The sequence below is a fragment of the Sciurus carolinensis genome, chromosome 6, assembly GCF_902686445.1.
Source record: "Sciurus carolinensis chromosome 6, mSciCar1.2, whole genome shotgun sequence".
Classification (NCBI taxonomy): domain Eukaryota; kingdom Metazoa; phylum Chordata; class Mammalia; order Rodentia; family Sciuridae; genus Sciurus; species Sciurus carolinensis.
In genome coordinates this window covers 136,084,539-136,108,212 of record NC_062218.1, presented here as the reverse complement: position 1 = coordinate 136,108,212, position 23,674 = coordinate 136,084,539, and the positions used below count along the sequence as shown (strand labels likewise).

Here is a 23,674-nt window from a genome sequence, read left to right as displayed (position 1 = left end):
TTTGGTCTGATCCCTTTTTTGGCCAGCATCCAATCTTACAAATACTGACGTTGAGAATCACATTGTGAATATACAGCAAAACTTATCAAGAGTTAGGCCTGGGGGCTAGGGTTGTGGCCCAGTGGTAGAGCAATTGCCTAGCAGGTGTGAGACACTCACACGTCCTAAACACCACATAAAAATTAATAAGTAAAATAAAGGTATTGTATTGACCTATAACTAGAAAAGAGTATTTTTAAAAAAGAGTTGGGCTGGGGATATAGCTCAGTTGGTAGAGTGCTTTCCTCACAAGCACAAGGCCCTGGGTTCAATCCTCAGCACTGGGGAAAAAAAAAAAAAAAAAGGCCTAACTTATTTACCAAGGCTAAAAACAAGTAATAGAATTTAAGGTTTGAAGAAAGGAGACCAGGAAAGTGGGAACTTTTCCCACTTTAATCCTTTTTGATTCCATGGACCAGAAAGGGCATGGGTAAGCGTGGGGCAATGTTAAGGACCTCATTCCACCCTTTTTCCCTAGTAAGCTGAAGAATTCCCCAAATGCATAGGCAAGTTAGGTGTTCAGAATTCTGACCAACAAAATGTTGAAGGCTGAAATTGAAGACTATGGAAAAGGGAATTGAGTGATTAGAGAAAATGAGTGGGGGCACTTTGAGAGTCTCTGCACCAGCCTTGCTAGTATATAAAAACATGGAATGGGTTATCTCAGGCTAGATACATATCTTCAAATGAAAAACGACCCATTAAGGAAAACTAAATTCCATATCTGAGGGATTTTTAAACAAGAGTTGGACAACTACATCGTTCTTTCTAGCATTGCCCCAAATTTCCAACCCCAGACACCATACTAAAATGCAAAAAGAGACTACTTGATGACTCTTAAGGAAGCATTTCAGGAGCTTTTACTTTGGACCCCAGCACTCAATTTTGCATTTATTAGTAGGTAGCCGGATCCTTTTGAGTCGTCCTTTCTGCCACAAGACCAGAAGTTATAAACCACTAAACCAACCAGAGGCAAAGTCCAGAGTATTTTTTGGTTCCATTTTAAAGACAAGTCAAAACAAGTGTCCCATTTGGTAACGATGAACCTGAACCTGGGACAAACAAGAAAAACAACTAATAAAAGAGGTGTCTCCCACCCTTAGCCCCGTAAGTTAAACGACCCTCCATAGACCTGTCTGAAAAATCAGATCCAGGCGACGTTCTCACGTGACCGGTTCTAACACGTCATAGGGACACGTGGTTCTAGATACTTCGCCCCCTCCCCCTCAGGGGTGGATTGTTGACAACGCCGCCAGCAGTCACGTGATCTTACGTCATCCCACCACCTTTCCCTGAAATCTCTGGCCCCGGATGCGTCCCTCTCCCCATCCCGCCGAACCTAAACTAGTGGCGGGGGAGGGGGAAGACAGAGTAGTGTTTCGCTTGCGGTGTCTCTTAGTCCACATTCTCTAGTCTGAGCGCGAAGGACACAACCTCTTGGTTAGTTCAAGAGGCCAAAATGGAAACGGTCCTAGTCCAGAGGCTCCCGGAACGGGCGCCCACACGCCCCGCCCCCTTCTCCCCCACTCCTTGCTCTGTGGTACCGGCGGAGGGCGGAGGGATCTGGAGGCGGCGGAGGGAGACGTCATTGCAGGGTTGTTTGTGCAGTCTCGGCAGCAGCGGTGACCCACAGTGATTCGGCCGCTGCGCCGGGGGGTGGGGGGGCTGCGCGGGACTCTTTTCTTTCAGACTGACCGCGGGGCAGCTGGGGAGCATGTCGACCCCGGCCCGGAGGAGGCTCATGCGGGATTTCAAGCGGTAAGGGCCTTCTCCTTCGGCGAGATGACGGCTCCTCCCCATAGCTGCGGGTCTGCAGGGCGGGGATCCCGGACATTTTCCCCTTATGACCCTAAGGGGACCGCCTGTGGGCCCAGGGGGACCGACAGAAGCCCAATCCTAGTCTCGGGTCCCGCTCGCTCATTCTTGTTGCTCACTCTGGCAGGGTAAAGATATCGCTACTACTACTCCTCATCCCTCTAAAAAAAGTAAAAAGGTGGCGATCGGCTTGCTTAGGTTCCCTGCTGCCCACTTAGGTCAGGTGCCCGACGTCTCTCCCAAGCGCTCAAACCTTATCTCCCACCCCTGCACTCTGTAGCGCCCCCTCCCTGCCCCTGAAAGTGAGCTCTTGCAGGCGCCTGGGCCTCGCCGGCTGTAGTCAGCTTTGTTCCAAGGCCTCTGGTCTCCTCCTCTTTGGAGCAGGATTGGGGCGGCCCCCCTCCCCCCGCGCTTCTTTGGGTCTTCAGTGAGGGTGGGGTATACCGTGAGAGCGCCGGAGGTGGTTAACCCAACCCCCGAAACCTGACTCTGTCCCCGCCCGCCTGAAAGGACCTTGAGAGCTGGCTTGGAGACATGGGCCGAGGCTGCCAGTGCTTTCTGGAACTCGGTTCTGGCTGGTGAATAAAGCCCTATCTATAGCCTCCAGTCTGGAAAAATGCCTTCCTTCAGACTGGCACTAACCTGATACTCCCTGGGTATCTTTTCATAGAGTAAGGTTTTGTGGGGGTTGTAAGGAGGAAGTAAGTTTTTTTTCAGTTTACCTTCTATTTAATATTTTACAGGTACCGAAACAAAATGGTTCAGATATTTAGCGTTAAGTCGTCACCCCTCCCCCGGGGGCATCTGCCCTGATTGAGGCAAATATAAAACTTATATTTGCCGCTCAGGAAGTAACCTCTCAACTTCGCCATTATTGTGTGAGGCTTTTGGAAGCCATTGTTTAGGGCCTTGGCTAACAGGCATTTAATTCATTCGTAGCTTCTTTGAGCCACTTAAAGTTAGGCATCAAGCAGTAGTTTCCTCTAGAGGCTTCTGTTCATCATAGCCTAATTCACCCGAGGTTGACCAAATAGTATCATTTTTGCGTAGACTATTTGCAAAATATTTCGCCATGTGAAAATGGCTATATATATTTACATATATTTATATAATATACAGATTTTTTATTGAAGACTTTAATGGTGAAAAAGTCGTCTAAGTCTTGAAATCAGTAGGTTTGAGTAACTCCCATTACTGAAATTCAGATAAAACTTCCAGTTTATGTCAACGTTCCCTTGTTCATTATTGCATTTCTTCGCTTAATTCAGAGTTGAACACTTGGCACTTCTGGTAGTTTTCCAAGGTGTTCAGGTTACATGAATTTGACTGTGACGACTGTTGGAAGGTTTGTATTGAGTCTCCTGGTCTGAGAAGTTGATTTGCATTAATGCAGAGCCTTTAAAATAGAGACTTCTGGAATACTTGAAGCTTCTGATTACTTTTCCCATTGTTGTGGGAACCAAAGGAGATAAAGTAAAATTCCTGCCTAAGACAGTTTCCTAATTAAGTTGAATGTGTTTTCAGTCATACACGAAGGGTTTGCATGCCCTTTTATTGGGTGGGGGATGGGGTGGGTTTGCAGCAGCAGCTGTATTTTAGGACACTTAATCTTTGCATAGTGATGGTTCTGTAAAAATATTTTTTTCTTTTGAGCTTTTAAGCATTTTTTGGTTCAAGAGGACAATCATATTGTACACATCAATTCTTAAAGAGAAAATAATCTTGATCATTAAAGAAGCATAGTCCTTAAGCACTTTGATTTTACAGATAATTTGAAGAATTATTTAATAAATATATATATATGGTTGATATAATTAAGTCTTATGGTTTGTTCCTGCTCAACACAGTAATATGAAATGGATTTAGTTTGTGTCTCAAAATAAATGACATAGAGTTAGTAGGTGTTCTACTTGGCCTCCTTGGTGACCTTAGTGTTCAACTTTGTAAATTACCACTCTGGATTTCTAGATTGCAAGAGGACCCACCTGTGGGTGTCAGTGGTGCACCATCTGAAAACAACATCATGCAGTGGAATGCAGTTATATTTGGGTGAGTTGAAAGATTTACCAAATAATAGGTGTGTGATGAATCTTTAAGAAAAGTGAATATGTAACAACTATCTAGGAAAAGAGACTGAAGTAGAATCAGGGATCTTAAGAGCTGAAACTTCAACATAAATTAGAAAGTTTACATTTTATTTATTCATTTTGAGATACTGGGGATTGAGTCCAGGACCTAGCATATGCTGGCATTTGCTCTTACCAGCAAGCTACACCCCTGGCCCAAAGAACACATTTTGATAAGTGTTCAGGCAGGTATATACATTTTATATTTATTCTTTGGTGTTATATTTTATTTTGGTTCGTTTTATTGAGTCGGGGTGTTAATATGTTACTCAGGCTGGCTTAGAACTCCTGGGCCTAAGTCATCCTCCTGTCTCAGCCTCCCAAGTAGCTGGGACAACAGATGCGCACACTATTGCACCCAGCTACATATGGTGCACACTTTAGGTGATTGGCGAAAAATACTCTTTGAAACAAAGTAGAATGAAATAATAAAGGAGAAAAAAAAGATTATTTTGTACAAAATGTGCTGTGAAATGTTTATGATGGTTCTGTTGGTGGAGCTTTAAAAAGACTCAGAACCAAAAAAAGAACTTTCATTGTGGCAAGAATTTAACAGAAAAATTTTACAGCCCAGTGTGAAATAATTGAATGAAGCCATTTGATATGAAGTGAACTACACGCCCTTCCCATTACATATTACGTATATTGCACGTCTGCCTTTTTTTTTTTAATCTTTATCTTTTGGTGTTAGGGACTTAATCGAATGCTGAGCTACCTCCTGAACCCTCCGACCCTTTTTATTTTTTCATTTTGAGATAGGATCTTGACAGATCTGAGGCTGGCCTCGAACTTGTGTACCACCTCGCTGGTACACATATACTTTACTTTTTTTTTTTCTTTCTTCTTTTTTTGTTTTGATTGAACCCTGGGGCACTTTACTACTGAGCTGTATCCCCAACCCTTTTTACTTTTAATTTTCAGATAGGGTCTCTCTAAGTTGCCCAGGTGGCCTTGAACTTGTGATCCTCCTGCCTCAGCCTCCTGAGTTTCTAGGATTATAAGTGTCTGCCACCATGCCTAGCCACATATGCTTTTTGATTTAAATTTTTTTATGCCTTTTTCTCCCTAGACTTGATCTGTTTTTATTCAACTCTTAAAACTAGGTTTTGAACTAATATGCAAAAAGGAATATTTTTCATAAACAGTTCTGCACAGAATCAGCTATAAGAGTGTACATTTAAAAACTAGTGGGAAAATAAAATTTATCCTTCTAGAATAAAGTGATTGTTACTTTCAGGCTGTTACCCTGCTTCTTTGAAATTTTGAAAGTATCTTGGAAGTGATAAACTTCATGTTGCTCTTTAAGAAAGATTAAATATGGATATGGAGGCAAGGAAGAGATCTGAGCATAGGATAGGTATGGTGGTACATACCCGTGTCCCAGTGACTCTGGAGGCTGAGGCAAGAGGATCTCAAGTTTGAGACCAGCCTTGGCAACTTAAAGGGCTAAGGATGTAGCTCAGTACATCTGATTCAATTCCCAGTACCACCAAAAAAAAAAAAAAGAAGAAGAAGAAGAAAAAAATGCTCTAGTTCTGAGCATCTTAAGAATCTGGCTTTTTTGGTGATGCCAGCTATGCTTATCTGGACAAGAACTAGTGCTGTGTTGGAAAGCTAGATACTTTGGTTTGATACTTTGGACATAATTGCCTTGAAGATTATTAATTTCCATCTTACTGCTGTAAAATGAAAAGGTACTCTTTCTGTTAAAAACACAGGTTTTCTTGGGCATTGTGGTACATGCCTGTAATCCCAGCTACTCAGAAGGTTAAAGAAAGTATTGCAAGTTTGAGATGAGCTTGAAATACTTACATAGGACCCTTTCTCAGAATATAAAAAGGAACTGTGTACAATGATGCACACCTATAATCCCAGCCATTCAGTAGGCCAAAACAGGAAGATCTCAGGTTCAAGGCCAGCCTGGGCAACTTAGCAGGACCCTGTCTCAAAATAAAAAGGGACTGGGAGTATATCTCAGTAAGATATTCTTTGTGCATCCCTCAATAAAAATCCAAGGCTAAGGTGATTTTAAACTACAGTATCTTTAAAATGCCACAAAAATTCAAAATGAGCTCCTCTCTCTGTAGTTTTTTTCCTGCCATTCTTGAAGATCAGGGAAAAACAAAATAAAAAACACCTTTTAATCAGAAATCTTCTTGTTTTCAGACCAGAAGGGACACCCTTTGAAGATGGTAAGTCATTTTGTTTTCTATACTATTTTAAAAGAGTACTTTTCTAGTAAGAAATTGTAACACCAATGTATCTACTTCAAGTCTTATTCTTTTGTTAATAAACCAAGTTAAAACTGAATAAAGCTACTGCGAAATTAAAGTTTACAAGAGACTTTGTTCATCTGTCAGCTTGTACACCTCCACTGCTAATTCCTTCTGCTACTTTGTTATCTACCTGTAGAACTGAAAGCTTAAGTGGCATGGACTATGTTGAGAATAGTTTATTTTTAGGTGATCTTATAGCATGATAAGGAGGTTCTTGAGGGAAATCATGCCTTTTTTTTTTTTTTTTTTTTAAGTTTGCTGTCTATATTGATAGCTGGTTGAGCTGAAATTTTGCATAATCATACATACCTGACAGTAGCTTCACATAGCATTTGACACACCCATAAGGATTCTGTATAATCTTTAGCATCTCAAATTGGATATTTTCACCATGAGCCAGGAAAATGGAAAACTATTAATTAAGGATTTTCCTTAATTATAACATGATGATTTTAAATATATTTATTAATTCATAATAAATCCATCAAGGATATTTGTACAGGAATACTGACCACAGAACTATTTGTAAGGAGATAACCTCAGTGCCTGATAGGAGAAATGGTTAAGCAAATGATGAAGTATCTGGATTCTGGAATAAGGTAGATCTGGACATACATCTGAGTAGACAAAAAAAATTGCGGAATATGTTGTGTGATATCCCATTTTTACTAAATACATGTGTATTAAAGGATTATGTACCACACTATTGTCTCCAATTATTTCTAGGTGAGGTAAAGAATTCAAGGAGATACTTAAGGACTGGTTCTCAAGTGTGGCCCATAAACTCCTAGGGGGTCTCTGAGTCACTTTCAGGGTACTCATGATCAAAACTGTCTTTTTATATAAGGCTTTTTGACATTTGCATTGATGGTACAAAAGCAGTGGTTGCTAAAACTACAACTAAGCAATTTAGCACCTTAGGACAAATCAAGACATGGCACCAAACTGTATTAATAGTCACTGTATTCTTTGCATTTTAAAAGAGGGCAGTTTTATTTTTAAATGTCGTAGATGGGCACAGTGGCACATGCCTGTAATCCCAGTGACTTGGGAAGCTGAGGCAGGAGGATTTCAAGTTTGGAGCCAGCCTGGGCAGTTTAGCAGACCATGTCTCAAAATTCAAAATTCAAAAAAAAAAAAAAAAATAGGACTGGGATGTCACTCAGCGATAGAGTGCAACTGTGTTCGGTTCCCAGTATTACAAATAAAATGATGAAACTACAAAATTATTAGTATTATTAAATTCTGACCAGTATATTCTTTGTGGGCCAGGCATGGCAGTGGACACATGTAATCCCAGCAATTTGGGAAACTGAAGAGGAGCACAAGTTTGAGACCAGCCTCAGTAACTTAGTGAGACCTTGTGTCAAAAAAAAGGACTGGGGATGTGGCTGAGTGGTTAAGTGCTCCTGGGTTCAATCCCTGGTACTTAAAAAAAAAAAAAAAAAAAGTAAATTCTGTGTGATGAAGTAATAAATAGGAATAAAACACTTTCTGTATATGCCAGACTATTATGGTTGTCTGGAAGAAAAGCACTTCTGCACTTGAGTTGCAAATTGAGCCACTGTTTTATTCTTTATTTTCAAGGAACATTTTTTACTTGAATGACTGACAGGGCTGGGATATAGCTCAGTGGTAGAACACTTGTCTAGCAGGCATGAGACCCCACTTTTCATCATCACCAGAAAATAACTGATAGACTTTGGTTATTCAGGTTTGACTATATGGTATATATTCTCAAAAGTGACTTAAGTAGGCTATTAGGTTAAGGAAAGCAATTGAAGATATGGTTACAGTAAAATGATAGCTTCCAAATGTTTAAAGACTTTTATGATGAGAATAGTAGGTGATTGTTACCAAAAGTGATTTTTTTGGAGAGTATATAATTTGGATAATTCGTATAACTTGAGTGGATCAATATTTTCCGGATGACCAATGTGTAATATTATAGAATTGTGGATGGGTAAAAGATTTATGCATCTGAGTCTGTGGTTGTACCTCAGTGGTAGAATATGTGCTTGGCATGCACAAGGCCCCAAATTTAATTGCCAGTACCAGCAAAAAACTAAAATATATGCAGAGTACAACAGATTTTAATGTAACGGTACAAAAAGTTTGCTGATTAGGCTTTCAATTTGTATATTGCAACAAATCTTTTTTAAAATTAACATTTCTTTTATGCAGTATCAGAAAAGAATACAGTTATCTGAAAAAAGCTATGAAAGTACTGCTTTTTTCAGTCTCATATTTGTGTGAGGAAGGATTTTCTTCATGTACTGTACTTCAACCAAAACAACATATTGTAACAGATTGAGTACAGAAGCAGATAAGGGAGTCCAGCTGTCTTCTGTAAAACCAATCATTAAAGAGAATTGCAAAAATAATAAAATAATGCTATGCTTCTCGCTTTTTGTTAAGTGCATTACTTGGGTTAAACTGTAGTGGTATTACAGTTTAATGAATTAATGGATATTTTGAGATTTTCTGAGTTACAATTTCTAATACAACAAGTTATCAATAGGTCTAAACAGTGGTTTGGTGGAAGCAACCTGTACTGATTGATGAGAGCTAATTACTTAAATTTCAAAAGGTTTTCATGGTGGTTATTAAAGAGAATTATTTTAAGTGACATTTATAAGCAAAGATTTTAGAAATCAGAAAGTGATAATACTTAAATCTCATCTTTCTTAATGTTTTATTGGTACATTATAATTATATCTATAATTACAGCTAGGGCCCATTGTGACATATTTGTGTATGCACATAACATAATTTAGTCATTTTCATTCCCCAATGACTCTCTCCTTCCTGCCTTCCTCCTTCCTCCTGGTCCCCTTTTTACCTTTTTTCTCTATAGCTTCCACATATGTCAAACCTCATCACTTTCTAATTATTTTTCTCTGGTGAGATAACCACAAAATGGTAACTTTTGCATACATCTTCTCCCTACTCATGTCCACTTCTTGGCAGTGGTGGGACTAAGAGTATTAAATGGTTCTGAGATCATAAAGCAAAAGAGCTATTTTATATTTATGACTGCCTGAAATTTTAACTTGTACGGCTATCTTTTTTTGTAATAAAATGTTATCTTTTACATGTAGCTCAGTAGAACATGTACTTATTAGCATGTGTGAAGCACCTCTCTTACATTAATGTATACACAAATATGAAGTAATTACCTTTGGTTTGCCATATCTTTGGCCTCCCTGATTCAAAATTTTCAAACAAAACAGTACAAAGAGGTAGAGATTATATTCCAAATACATGACCAGTGGAGGATACAATATATTTTACTAAATATGAACCTCTAACCTTGGTCAGTTGGAACCAGGAACTTAGAATTTAGGATTAGAAAAGGGTGTTCTTTCAATTGCATTGGTGGAGTAAGGAAAGAATCTTGTAGAAACAATTGAAATGATTTAGTTTTGTTTACTTCGTTAGGAAGTTCCAGCTTACTGAGTCATCTAAGAATCTACCTTTAGGTAGATTTCTCAAAATAAAAGGACTCTAGACAAATAAGCACAAAAGAAGTCTAGAAAGGCAAACACAAAACCATTAATAGTAGCTGTTGCTTAGAATTAGAACTAGGGTTGAATGTCTTTTATATACTCCAAATGTGTTGACTTTGTTATAAATGGATAATTTTTAAAATGCCTGTCTCTGTGCACTATTAAATGCTGATTTAGACTGACCAAAATATCAACAGTAGGTATTTACACAAAAGTTTAATGGTTCTTTGGCATATTTAAATGAAGGGATCAGTATGGGGACAGAACTTTTCATATTAGCACCCATACCTAATGTGGGTCTTTTGCCATGTGATAGTCAGTCCCTCTTAGAATCTTTGACCTCCCCCTTCTAAGTTATGATAAACTATTTGTAGTTCTACAAGTACATTTTAAATCTTGGTAGCCGAGACCCAGTTGTCTTTAAAAAATATGAGTCTCCCAATAGCATATGAAAGTACTTATTCCCCAACTTGCTTACCAGTCTAACATAGATGTATGTTAGTATTTTTTGTATGCTGTACCAGAGTTCACATACGAAACTTGTGTAGTTGTGCAAGCACCAGTATGGGGTTGAGAACTGATAAACTTAAAAGTTATGTTTCCCTTTAATTATTTTGGTTTGTTTTCTATCTAGGTACTTTTAAACTAGTAATAGAATTTTCTGAAGAATATCCAAATAAACCACCAACTGTTAGGTTTTTATCCAAAATGTTTCATCCAAATGGTAAGTAGCCATTTATTACACTTTGCAAATGATGGGGGTAGGGACTTTTTTCCCTCCTTTTTAGGTCTTGTCCCTTACTTCTCACAATTAGGGCCCACCTGTAGATGTTTCTTTATGTCCATCTTAGCCACATTGTTGTAGGTGGACTCTTACCAGGTTTCCAATTTAAGGTAAATTTTTTTGTTTTGTTTTCTTTTTTGTGTGTGTTAGGTACTAAGGGTAAACCCAGGGGCACTCTACCACTGAGCTACATCCCAAACCCTTTTTATTTTGAGACAGGGTCTTGCTAAGTTGCCCAGGCAGGCTTCAAGCTTGGCAGTACTCGTGCCTCAGCCTCCTGAATGGCTGGGATTACAGGCATGCACCACTGTACCTGGAAAGTTTTTTTTAATAACTGTGGTGGGGGACTTGTACTGGGGATTTAACCCAGGGGTACTTTAACCCTGAGCCACATTCCCAGGCCTTTTTATTTTTGAGACAGGGTCTCTTTAAGTAATTTAAGACTTCACTGACTTGTTGAGACTGACCTCAAACTTGCAATCCTCCTGCCTCAGTCTTTCAAGTTGTTGGGATTACAGGCATGCTCCACTGCACCTGGCTTGTTTTAAATACTTTTGAATAAAAAGGAATAGGTATTTGTAGAACTGAGAAAAATACCAAACTTTTTCATCTAAAATCTAGCTTTGAGCTGGGCCTAGTGGCTAATTCCTGTAATCCCAGAGACTTGTGAGGCTCAGTCAGGAGGATTACAAATTCAAGACCAGCCTCAGCAACTTAGTGAAGACTCTTCTCAAAATAAGATAAAAGATGGGACTGGGTATATAGTTTAGTAGTAAAGTGCCCCTGGATTAAATCCCCAGTGCCACCCAAAAAAAAAAAAATTTACAAATTTGGTGCTGGAATGTAGCTCAACTATAGAGTGCATGCCTAGCATTCAAAAAGCCCTGGATTTAGTCCTAGCACCACCAAAAAAAAAAAAAAAAAGTTAATGGGGGGAATACAATTTTGCTTATACAAAATTGGGACTATGTTATGTGTCAACTTTACCTATGTATGTATGTGCATATATACATGTGCATACACACACGGATCAAGTATATTCCCTTGTTAAATATTCTGCACTCTGTGTACCCACATGTACAGCACTTTGTATTGAACCCAAGGCCTCACACATAGTAGGTACAAAGTATGACAGCCCTACATCGCTGGCCCTGCATCATTTTTAATGGCTGTAAAATGTTATATAGATTTACCAAAATCTATTTAGCCAGTCTAACTGTTGGTGGTTTTCAATTGGTTTTTGGGGGGTTTTGGTAGGTTTTTTGTTGTTGCTATTGTTTTTCGTTTTGTTTTGTTTTGTTTTGTTTTTCCCTTGTGGCACTGGGGATCAATGTTTGTGGTTTAAACCGAACATTGAACTTTCTTGAAATGTTCTGAAATTCTTTTCAGATATCAGTTATTGCATCTTTAGAAAAAGTTTTTCAAAATGAGATTTCTGGGTTAAAAGCTATTTGTATCATCACTTACTTCATTAAATGAATGACTGGATAACTTTTGTAAATAAATTTGGTCTTCCTCGACTTCATAAAGTTACATTTATTAGGTTTGGATTCCCAGATTAGGAGTTTTGGGGTTGGTGAACACTTTGAGGTGCTAGAGTTATGTCTTGCTCCAGGCACATGCTCCACCCGTCCCATGTGTTGCCCCGTTCATATCTCCCACTTGACTGCTCCTTAGTTATATCCTCTATAACAAACTGGCAAATACAAATAAAGTGATTGACTCAGTACTCAGTACTGTGAGCTGTTCGAGCAGATTATTCAACATGAGTATGGGAATCATGGGAATCATAGGAATCCCCAGTTTTTGTCTCGAGGTTCAGAAGCATGGGAGGTATGGATTTACAATTGGTATCTAAAGCAGGGCCTTTTCTAGCACTGAGCCCTTTAACTTGTGGGATCTGGCACTAACTCCAGGTAAATGGTGTCAGAATGGATTAAATTGTCCATACCCAGTTGGTGTCAAGTAATTGTTGGTATGGGGGAAAACTGACATCTGGTGTCAGAACTGTTGTGCACATAGATAAATTATGTTTCTCACCAAAGCATCATTTCATCCACAGCAGTGGTTTCAGCTACCACCCAACCATGCCTGCTGAAACTGTGTCTGTAGACCTGATTTTTCTTAGGAACTTTCTGTTAATAATACAGTAGCCCAGCATGGAGGCACATACCTGTAATCCAAGATACTTAGGAGGCAGAGGCAAGAGGATCACAAGTTTGAGACCAACTTTACAACTTGGCAAGATTCAGTCTTAAAAGACTGGGGATGTTGTTCAGTGTTTGAGAGTTCCTGGGTTCAATCACTGTTCCACAAAAGAAAAAATAATTACCATAGATTCTTAGATTATAAATTACTCATGAAAGACTACTTCTCCAGAATCTTGAATCTCTTCTTCCTCCTAACTTTGCTTATTTAAATGTGGTCTTCCCTGTTAGGTGACTTATTTCCAGAAGAACATTTTTGGAGTTCTCGACTGTCTCTAAGACTATAAAATAGAGCTCCTTACTCAGAGGAGAGATGTGTTTGTCTATGTTGGAATCAAGATGACTTATCTAAAATCCAAAATGCTCCAAAATGTGGAATTTTTTGAGTACCAACATGATGTCACAAGTGGAAAATTCCACACCATGAAACTTTGTTTCACATATAAAATTATTTAAAACATTATAACTTGTCCCAGTGGTGCTTGCCTATAATTCCAGAGATTTGAGAAGCTGAGGGAAGAAGATTGCAAGTTCAGGCCTGCCTCAGCACCTTAGGGAGACTCTCCACAACTTAATGAGACCTTGTCTCAAGATATAAAAATTAAACCGGCTCAGTGGCACATAACTGTAATCTCAGCAGCTTGGGAGACTGAGGCAAGAGAATTGTGAGTTCAAAGCCAGCCTCAGCAATTTAGCAAGGCCCTAAGCCGTTAACTCAGCGAGACCCTGTATCAAAATAAAATACGTGTGTCTCAGTGGTTAAGCACCCTAGGTTCAATTCCTGGTACCAAAAAAAAAAAAAAGGGTAAGAAATTAAAAGGACTGGGGATGTAGCTCAGTGGTAAAGCACCTGTTGGTTCAATCCCTAGTACAAAGAAGAAAGAAATTGGGTCTCATCCCAATATATTTCATAATCTATATACATATATATACAAAATCTGAGACACTTTAGGCCTCAAGCATACTCAATTTGTACAGCTATGAAGTTGAAGTTGCTTTTTCCTTTCAGTTCCCTTTCTTTTTTGCCAAGGCACATTTAATTTTTATTTTCTGTTTTGGGAATCTTCTTAAGTCACTTATCATTTATTCTACTGTGTTTTTATCTGGCTTAAATTGGAATTGAATCAACCCAAACAAAAATCAAAGACCTTTAAATCAATCTGGAAAAGACTAGAATTTTTAGGGGGCATATGTGAATGGAGGATTATAAGCTTAATCAGGTTTTTGGTAAAACATTGTATTTGGTATTCTTATCCCTACATATTCATAGGATGGTTTTCCTTTTTTAAATTATTTAACCTTCTGGTTTACTTTTTAAAAAACATTTATTGAATATAATTTACAGAGCTGGGTGTGTAGCTTGGTAGTAGAGCCTTGCCTAGTGTGCACAAGACCCTGAGTTCAATCCATAGCACCCCACCCTACATCAGAAAGGGAAGAAATATAATTTACATACCTTTCTATTCACTGGTTTGAACTACACATACAGTATGGTGGATTTTAGTATAATCACGGAGTTGTGCAACCTTTGCCATGGTCAATTTTATTTTCTTTTTTCTAGATCTGATACTGAGGACATTGCATAAGCATTTTATCCATTCATCACTTGATGAATGCGTGGGTTCTAACTGACTTTAGGATTAGTTCTCAAAAATAGTTACTGGTTCAAAACTTCAAAATCATCTTGTACTTTTTTTTGTTTTGAAGTTGCTGAGTTTGATGATTCTGTGGGATAGATAGCAAGCAGTTGACGATGTTTCTTTGAAGCTGAGGGAGGGAGACTGGGAGCACTGAGCACCTGGATAGTGACAGGCTGAGTAGTGGTTAGGATCGCCCAGTTATATTTAAATAATGGGTAGGAAGGAAGACAGTCTAGTCTAGTGCTCTGAAAAATGGCAGTATTTAAGTGTGATCTGTCAAAAAAGCCTACTTCTACTGATTACTGATTCTTTGTAGAATGTTCTGACTTGCTCTGTGATGCTTTCCACAGTTTGGCAGTATCTGTAAAATTTCAGCCCATTCACCCTTTGTTAACATAGAATTTCTACTTCTACAAATTTATCCTCCAGTCTCCCAAGTGGGTAAAAATTTATGCTTATCGGGATGCTGAGGACACAGCTCATTTTGTAGTGTACTTACCTAACATGCGTAAGGCCCAGGGTTTGATTCCCCAGCACCACCCAAAAAAAAAAAAAATTATGTTCATCACTCATATTTTCACATAATGGATTCAAGAGAAAGATCTCTGAAATGTTTTAAGACACGTAATACAGGTTAATCTCTTGCATTTTTTAAAATCATTACAAGGATGTACTTATTACAAAAACAAATCATAAAAACAAGGAAGGGTAAAGAAAATGTGATCATTTGTAATTTAATTTACAAATACCTACTGTTTGTATTTTTGACATATAATCTTACAAATGTTTTTGTGACTGCACATACTTCAAGTGAAAGAAATATATAATTTTCTTAGCAAAATATGGAATTACTGTATATAACTTAAAACTTTACTCTTTCAAGGTAATATGCTATATCTTTCTACATAAGTAACCATAGAGTATATATATATATATATATATTTTTTTTTTTTTAATTAACTGGGTCAGTATCCTATTTGTGGTAATGATTTCTCTTAACCAGATATGCAAAGTTAACATATAACTAATTTTAGTGTTGCCTTTGCAGTGTATGCTGATGGCAGCATATGTTTAGATATCCTTCAGAATCGATGGAGTCCAACATATGATGTATCTTCTATCTTAACATCAATTCAGGTAAGAGTGTGTTAGGAGGTATCATTTTTAGTATTCTGTGGGATAGTCAGCTCCTTTAGGACAAGAGAACAAGTCAACAAAGTTACTTCCTAGCACCTGGTAACCAATGACAGAGCTTAGATAAAAGCCCATGATTTTCATCTGACTGCTCTGCTCTTTGTTTTTGTTTTAGCAGTACTGGAATTGACCTCAGGGTTGCTGTATCATTAAGCTATATATCTGACCCTTTTTATTTATTTTGAGATGGAGTCTTGCCAAATTATCCAGGTTGGCCTTGAACTTGTGATCCTCCTGCCTCAGCCTCCTAAATAGCTGGGATTACAGGTGTGCTCCTCTGCACGTGGTCTACTTTTTTTGTTAGTTAACCACATGAAATACAATTTACAATCCATTTCTTTGTTTGTTTTTTAGTTGTCAGTGGATCTTTATTTTATTTATATATGGTGCTGAGGATTGAACCCAGTGCCCTCACGTCCTAGGCAAGCACTCTACCATTGAGCTACAACCCCAACACAATTCATTTCTTGATCATGTGTTTTTACATGTTCTCAAGGTCAAACTTACTCATACCCATGTAGCATAGCCAGAGATTATGAAGAAAATCTTCGAGAGAAATGAAGGTAATTACTTAGAAAACCCTAATGACCTTAAGAACAAGTTCAAAGAAGCATTGAATATATTGTACAAGAAATTCTAATAAAAATTAGAAACAAACTGCCACGGTGGCACACACCTGTAATCCCAATTGCTTAGAAGGCTGAGGCAGGAGGATTCCAAGTTTGAGAACAATCTCAGCAACTTAATCCTAAGCAATTTAGCAAGACTTTGTTTCAAAATAAAAAATAATAATTAGTTAAAAAGGGCTGGGGATGTAGCTCAGTGGTAAAGCACCTCTGGATTCAATCCCCAGTAACAAAAATTAAAAATAAAAAAACGAGCATAACCATTTGCCAGAGCAATCTGGCAGAATATTCAGAGTTGATCTTGAACAGTTTCACAGTTATGTGTATTTGAGAGGAGCAAAAATAACATTTTGGTTTGTGACCTTTATAAAACTTTTTCTGTCACATTAACTTAATTCTGGTCATCTTATAATCTTCCTATTGTGTTCCCTTGCTGCTAAATGTATGTTTTGTTTACCAAAAGAATAAAGATTCCCCTTGTTAGCTGGATATGGTGGCCCATGCCTGTAATCTCAGTGACTCGGGAGACTGGGGCAGAAGGACTGCACATTCAAAACCAGTCTTAGCAACTTAGCAAGACCATTTCAAAATAAAATTAAAAAAAAAAAAAGGACTGGGGATGTGACTCAGTGGTAAAGTGCCCCTGGGTTCAATCCCCAGTATCCCCCGCAAAAAAAGAAGACTCTCCTCACCTCCAAACTTAATGTAAGATATTTGCAAAGTAACCACAAAAATGGAGTTTAGGTCTAGAAGTAATTACCTAATGTGTGAGGCCCTGGTTTAATCCCCAGCACTGCTAAAATAAGAGTTTTGTCTTTTGGGACTGGGAATTGAACCCAGGGGCACTTAACCACTGAGCCACATCCCCAGCCTTTATATATTTTATTTTGAGACAGGGTCTCGCTAAGTTGCTTATGGCCTTGCTAAGTTGCTGAGGCTGGCCTCAAACTTGGGATCCTCCTGCCTCAGCCTCCTGAGTCAGTGGGATTATAGGCATGCACCACTGTGCCCCCCAAGTTCAACTTTTGAAAATACTGTTTACTAAGGTATTTATAGGTATCATATTTTAATCAAATTAAGCTGTTTCTTGACTAATGAAAGTCTTAGCATTCTAAAGAATATTGTTTTTTTCTGATTTTCTTGAAATTGATGGTCTGAAGGCAGTTGAGAATTGTGTTTCAGAAGCTTAAGTTCTTTAATAGCAGGAAACCTCTTGTCAATCCATCTCTGAAAGTATTTAGACCCAGATACTAACCTCTGAAATAATTTTCATTTTATATAATTTTTCCATCTCCCATATTTGAGCCCTGTTAGTTGAGAGAATGACAATGCAAATCCTTTTTTTTTCTTCTTCTTCTTCTTTTTCTTTGTAGTCTCTGCTGGATGAACCAAATCCAAATAGTCCAGCTAATAGCCAGGCAGCACAGCTTTATCAGGAAAACAAACGAGAATATGAAAAAAGAGTTTCGGCCATTGTTGAACAAAGCTGGAATGATTCATAATAGACAACTGGTCTGTTAATCTTTTTCATCATTGTTGTGTATAATTTACCTCCCAGTAGAAAGGCTAACAAATTTTAAGTGCCACAGGTTTTAAGGATTCTGCAGAAAAAAAAGAAAAAAGTCCTTCAGTTTAGAACCTACAAAAGCTTGTGTATCTTGATTAATGTACTTTTTATTGCATGGTGTGAACTAAGTTATTGCTGCATAAATTTGTAATATATCCTGTTTGTATTTTTTTCCAAGTGTATAATGTTGGTGTGGAGTTTTCATGACAGAATATACACATTTTGTAAATCTGTACTTTTTTCAAATATTGAATGCCTTATTTTGAATTCTTTAGATTTTTAAATTGGAGAAAAGCACTTAAAAGTTTTTTATATATGAATATTACATGTAAAGCTGTTAAAATACATAACTTCAGTGCAAGAGACTTTGTCACTTATTTCCTTATCTGTGTAGGAGGGGTTAATAAGTCTCTAGCTCTCCATCAATTGATAGTTTCATTTCCAATTTCAAAAGAACATATTTCTATTTTATCAAGAAACTCTTCAAATTTGATTCTAAATACCAATTATAATCTCCAACTTTATTTCGAATGTACCTATATTAGTTCCAATTGAGTAATTTTAGACATAACTGGTTTGATTGTGTCCAACTCTGTATTAGGCCACTTGTCACAGTTTCTTCATGCATATGTTAAACTGTAAACCTTTTGTGATTTCACAATTGGCACCTCTACCATGAGCAGAGAACTGATGGCAGCTTATTCTGCTACTTGGTAGCACTTTAAAAGGTTTTTGACTAATGAAGAAAGTAAAACCATAAGCATTTACCAAAAATTCATGCCCCAGTATTAACAATGAATTGGTTGCACTGGTTTGAGCAAGGCAGATATTTGGAAGGAATCTTGGTGTAATTTAAATATTTGAAAACTACCTTTTAATGCAATTGCCTATCTGTTTATTCTGGGAAATGTTTAACACCAGGGCCTGCTGAGTTGCTTTCTCTTGTGGAGACTTTTTTTTTCTTTAAAATCTCCTCTAAGTTGTGTAAAAGTTGTACTGCATCTTAGTTTACTGGATAAATTTAAAACACAGTATTGTAGAAAGCTAATACAAAGCTATCCTATGCCTTCAAATAGTATAGAAAATGGAAAATATACAAGTAAATTCTGTTGAACCACCTGTGTAGTCTCTCTAGTAGTTAAAACAGATATTTCAGTAACCCCAAAGTTTTTGTCATGTCCATACCAGCCTCCTAGAAATAACCAACAACGTCTTCTCTATTGGAAGATTGGGTTACAGGATGGCAGTATCTGCAGCCTCTGTTCATTAAGCAAAGTTTAACATTGGAACGGATAAGTGCTGATGTTTCCCTTTAAAAGTTATTGGCAAATTTGGGGATAAGTGTATGGTCTTAGAGAACTTTGGTACAAATGGGAATTCACTCACTGGAATCATGGCCAAAAACAAGATACTTTATTTAAAGGTACTCTATGGTCTTACTAATTGTGTTGATGCTTCTGTAGTTTAGCTGTAAATCAAATTATAGACCTTTACTCCAGTGATTCCCAGATTAAATAAGCAGAAGCAATGAGTGTCTCCCCTCTTATTTCATTAAATGTTATTGAATATTGCTTCAATACCCATTTTTATCCTTAACCTGTTTTTCTTTGCCCAGATTAAAACTGGAACATATAAAGTACTTATAGACAATTTGTAAAGTTATGTTATACAGAAAGTGTTTACTTTTAAAGTCTGAGTAAATTTTATAAATGTATGGTATCCAAGGATCTAGAACTATTTAGGTGCAAAATGATATTGTTAGGGTACAGTTTCAATGCATTTGTAATGTAATTCCTTGGTAACAATACTTCTAGCAGAGAACAATCTGTGCAAGGCACTATTTGAAGCACTTTAACATATTATTTCAAACTCAAGGTAACTGGATGGAGTGAGAAGTGTTATATTACAGATGGGGAAACTAAGTAAGAGAGATGACATGACTTGTTCAAAGTCAACCAGCTAGTAAATGATAGAGCTGGGATTTGAACGTAGTCTAATTTTATAACCAGTAATTGTACTATCTCTGAAGGGTATTAAGGGAATTGAGTTTACTTTTGGATGTTCTACTGGACATAAATATTCATTCCAATTTGTGGAAATATTTGGTTGGAGGTATACCCAGACTTGTATCTATCCAAAGACAAGATCTCCTTGACCACCATTTTTCTTTTTTTTTTTTCCAATGTAAATAAGTAAAGTGCGGCCATAGGAACACACTCTGGTCTCTGATATAAAGAACTGTGATGTATCAATAAACCACATTTCCCCCTTCCTGGAAATATCCTTGAGTCTATAGGATACATCTCAAATCCACTTTTCATTCCCAACAAAATCATTCCATTAATATGTATAACTTTAGGAACCAATGTAAATTCTTACTTAGGTAGGGGGAATGTAGTCAAGAAGAAAGCCGTTACAGGTATTGTATTTCTAGTAGCCTCTTGTACTTAGTGAAAAGTACCTGCCTCCTTAAGTTTATTCATTTATTCATGTTCTTTGTGCATGTGTGATTGAGAAACAATCCCAGGACCTCACACATACTTAGCAAGTGTTCACCAATGAGCTTTACCCCTAGCCCCATTTGGTGCTTTGAAATTTTGTTTTTTGTTTTTGTTTTAATTAAATCAAGGACCTTGCGCATGCTACGCAAGCACTCTGCCATTGAGCTACATCCCCAGTCCTTTTCATTTTCAGACAAGGTCTCACTGAGTTACCCAGTCTGGCCTTGAATTTGTGATCATCTTGCCTCAGCCCCTTAGGTAGCTGGTACACACCAGGGATATGATTCCCATCCTTCTAAATTTTGTGACAAGGTCTCACTAAGATACCAGGCTGGCCTCAAACTTCAGATCCTCCAGCCTCATCCTCCCTAGTAGCTTAGATTACAAGTGTAGGCTACCATACCCAGCTGACTTTCTTTTCTCTTTCCTTTGAACAAAAAAGATGAGCCTTTGTGCCACTTTTGTTTCAATAAATTTTCTCCACCATTGATAAAGCTTTCTAAAATAATTTTGTCAGAAATGTCTTGAGCTTGAACATTTTCTCAGTTCATAGATGGAGTAGGGATTTTTTTAGTTGGACCAAAAAGATGAACTATGCCCTTTACAAACCCTGTTGGGTATGTGGACTATCACAAGCTCACCATTAGCTCTTAAGTGATTGAAATTAAGAACCCTGAAATGACTTGGGCTCCAGGCTTCCTCTTTGGTATATGGAATGTTCAAACTTGGATGAGAAACTTACATATGGAATGACTTTCAGGAACCCTGCCATTTATTGAGTACTAAAGCCTTGGCCATGTGGTGCTTTTATCTTACCAGTGACTCCTGGGTTAAGATGTTTGGGAAGACCCTAAAACATTCATCATGCACTCCTGAAAGGAAGTACATAGTCTTTTGTACTTGAATATTTGCCTGATTAGTGTACATCTTTTCGTAGAGGTAATCCCTGGTCCTAAGTATTCTTCCAGGGTTGGGAGTTGTATGGAGCTCAGTGGTAGAGCATCTGTTTTTAGCTTGTGTTGAGGCCTTGGATTCAATCTCAGGCCACCACATAAACACACAAACAAGATGCTTATGTAGTCTTTAGGGGAAGTTGACTGATCTTAAAAGTCTTACCTGGAAGACCAATCCATAAATTACCAACTGGGTTGGAAACTGGTGTAAAGGGGACCAGAGCCTGTCTCTGAATTGTGAACCCTTTAGTCATCATTCTTCCTGGAATGCAGAGAAGTTTCTCTACTGTGTCTTGAAAGTTGCCAAAATGAAAACATAAGAGCACTTAAAGCAGCCCTCTTAAGACCAGAGGGTTGGTTATGGCTGTTTCCTCTCTAAAGCCCCAAGGATAACGTATCCCTCTTCTCTTCCCCCCTTTACAAACAATATCTTCTGCCAAGAATACCACAGCCCACCAGCTGAACTGGACTAGCAGCACTCCTGAAGAAATGAATGTCTAATACAGAGAGGCTTGCAGCTGTGGCTGGCCCATGTATAAAGTTATCTTAGAAAACCTGAGTTGGAAATTTTTTATGGTTTGGGGTTGGTGCTAGTACAAAGAAAACAAACAGGAAGCTGTTTACCTATTACTTCATTCCAAATCTGAGGGATACTTTCCCCTTCCCATAGGAATAGATATTTTCTTGGCCTGATAACTGTACTGGGCAATGAATAGGGAGGACTCCAAGGACTAGCCCATGACACCAACTTTAACTGCAGCCTTGAAATATCACCTCCAAAGAAAAGCTAAATTACCAGCCTTGCTGTGTTGCAGTGGGCTTTGGTGATAGGACTGTTCCCACATGGAAACATAAAGCTGTGGTTTCAGGTGGAGACTCACTGGAACATAACTGGATGATTACCTTTAGAATGAGGACAACCCCAGAGATGGGTGCAAGGGCAAGAACAAGGGCAGCACAGCACTGAGGCCTAACAATGGCGAGAATGAAGAATGCATTGGTGGCAGAATATTCTTCTCCCTGGCTTTGATATGCACTTAAAACACTGGCTTCTTGACAGGGGCTGGGTGTTCTATACAGTGCAGCTTGAGAACAGGCCACCATGAGCATTTAAGAGAAGCCATACATGCAGTGGTGGTGCACACCATAGTCCCAGCTACTCAGGAGACAGCTAAGCAGGAGGATCACAAAGTGAGGCCAGCTTGAGCTATTTAGTGAGATTATATCAAAGTAAAAAAGCCTGGGAATATAGCTAAGTGATAGAGCACCTGACATCCAGAGAAAACCTCCCGAACAAAAGCCGGAAGAGCAGCCAGCCTGCCACCACCCAGCTCCAGGAGTCCTAACTTTCAGAAAGAGCACAGTGAACCTCAAGGAAAAAACAGTGTTGCCTGACTTGCTTTTCATTTTATTTATACACACACACATGCAAATTTAGGGCAGATTTTTTTTTTAAGCAGGCACTAATTGTTGAAGCAATTTTTGTGACTAAATGTGTACATTCTAAAAGTTTTACCTCTGAAGACCCACGCTTATTCTTACTTATACAGAACTGAAAGGTATTGCTAAACTAGTCAGAATAAGAGACTAACCTAGGTGGTTTAGCAAGATCCTGTCTCAAAAGTTTTTTTAAAACGGGGGCAAAAGGGGCTGGGAGTGTAGCTCAGTGCTAAGAGTGCCTCTGGGTTCAATCCCCAGTACTGGAAGAAGAAAAATGAGAGCCATGATTAGACTTCACAGGGCACACAGACCTCAGACATCCAGAAGTTGACAGTCTCCTGCTAATATGAGTGCCCAACAGAGACCCTTTATTGATTGGTTGGTTGATTTAGGTACCGGAGATTGAGCCTAGGAGTACTTAATTGCTGAGGGACATTCCCAACCCTTTTTTATCTTTAATTTCGAGTCAGAGTCTTGCTAAATTGCTGAGTTTGGTTTCAAACTTGGGATTCTCCTGCTTCAGCCTCCTGAGATGCAGGATTACAGACATGCACCATCACACTGAGTTGGCAGAAACCTTGTAGAGTTGAAGAAGTAACATAAGTCACTTGACAGAGTGATAGAAATCTCAGATGGGATAGAAATCTCAGCATGCTTTTTACTAGAGATACCAAAGCATCAGAGCACAGGTAATGATTCCTCTCAGTGCCCACGGATAGGTAAGCCACTGTTCCAAGTGGATCTTAGAAAAGTTTAGAGAGAATCTTTACCTCTAATAAGGTTGAAGATTAATCAGGTGACTCTAAGGAATATTTCAGAAAGCAATTTTCTAGGTGTAATTTGAAGAACGTGAGAGCATCACTGTTGGTTGAGCACCTCAAGTGTACTAAATGTTTGTACTGCTCAGAAGGCATGAGACATGTCTTTAACAGAAAAGATCCTCTCCTAGCCATTACTTGAATGCTTATGCTTTACTATGTCCCTTCATATCATTTTA

At 38.3% G+C, this 23,674-nt stretch overlaps 1 protein-coding gene across 1 annotated transcript; it reads left to right on the top strand.

Annotated features, from left to right (window-relative positions):
• The first annotated feature begins 1,639 nt into the window (after positions 1 to 1,639).
• On the top strand, positions 1,640 to 20,054 carry Ube2b (ubiquitin conjugating enzyme E2 B). Its single transcript, XM_047557015.1, has 6 exons — positions 1,640 to 1,797; positions 3,823 to 3,903; positions 6,147 to 6,172; positions 10,400 to 10,489; positions 15,445 to 15,533; positions 17,590 to 20,054. Exons 1-6 carry the CDS (start codon positions 1,754 to 1,756, stop codon positions 17,716 to 17,718), a joined length of 459 nt encoding a protein of 152 aa, XP_047412971.1. The 5' UTR covers positions 1,640 to 1,753; the 3' UTR covers positions 17,719 to 20,054.
• The last annotated feature ends 3,620 nt before the right edge of the window (positions 20,055 to 23,674 follow it).

What these genes read in the sequence shown, in the direction of transcription:
- Ube2b (XM_047557015.1), top strand. Translation starts at nt 1,754, where the DNA reads ATGTCGACCCCGGCCCGGAGGAGGCTCATGCGGGATTTCAAGCG. An exon ending in CTCATGCGGGATTTCAAGCG is followed by an intron (nt 1,798 to 3,822) that starts GTAAGGGCCTTC and finishes CTGGATTTCTAG; the next exon opens with ATTGCAAGAGGACCCACCTG. An exon ending in CTATCTTAACATCAATTCAG is followed by an intron (nt 15,534 to 17,589) that starts GTAAGAGTGTGT and finishes TTTTCTTTGTAG; the next exon opens with TCTCTGCTGGATGAACCAAA.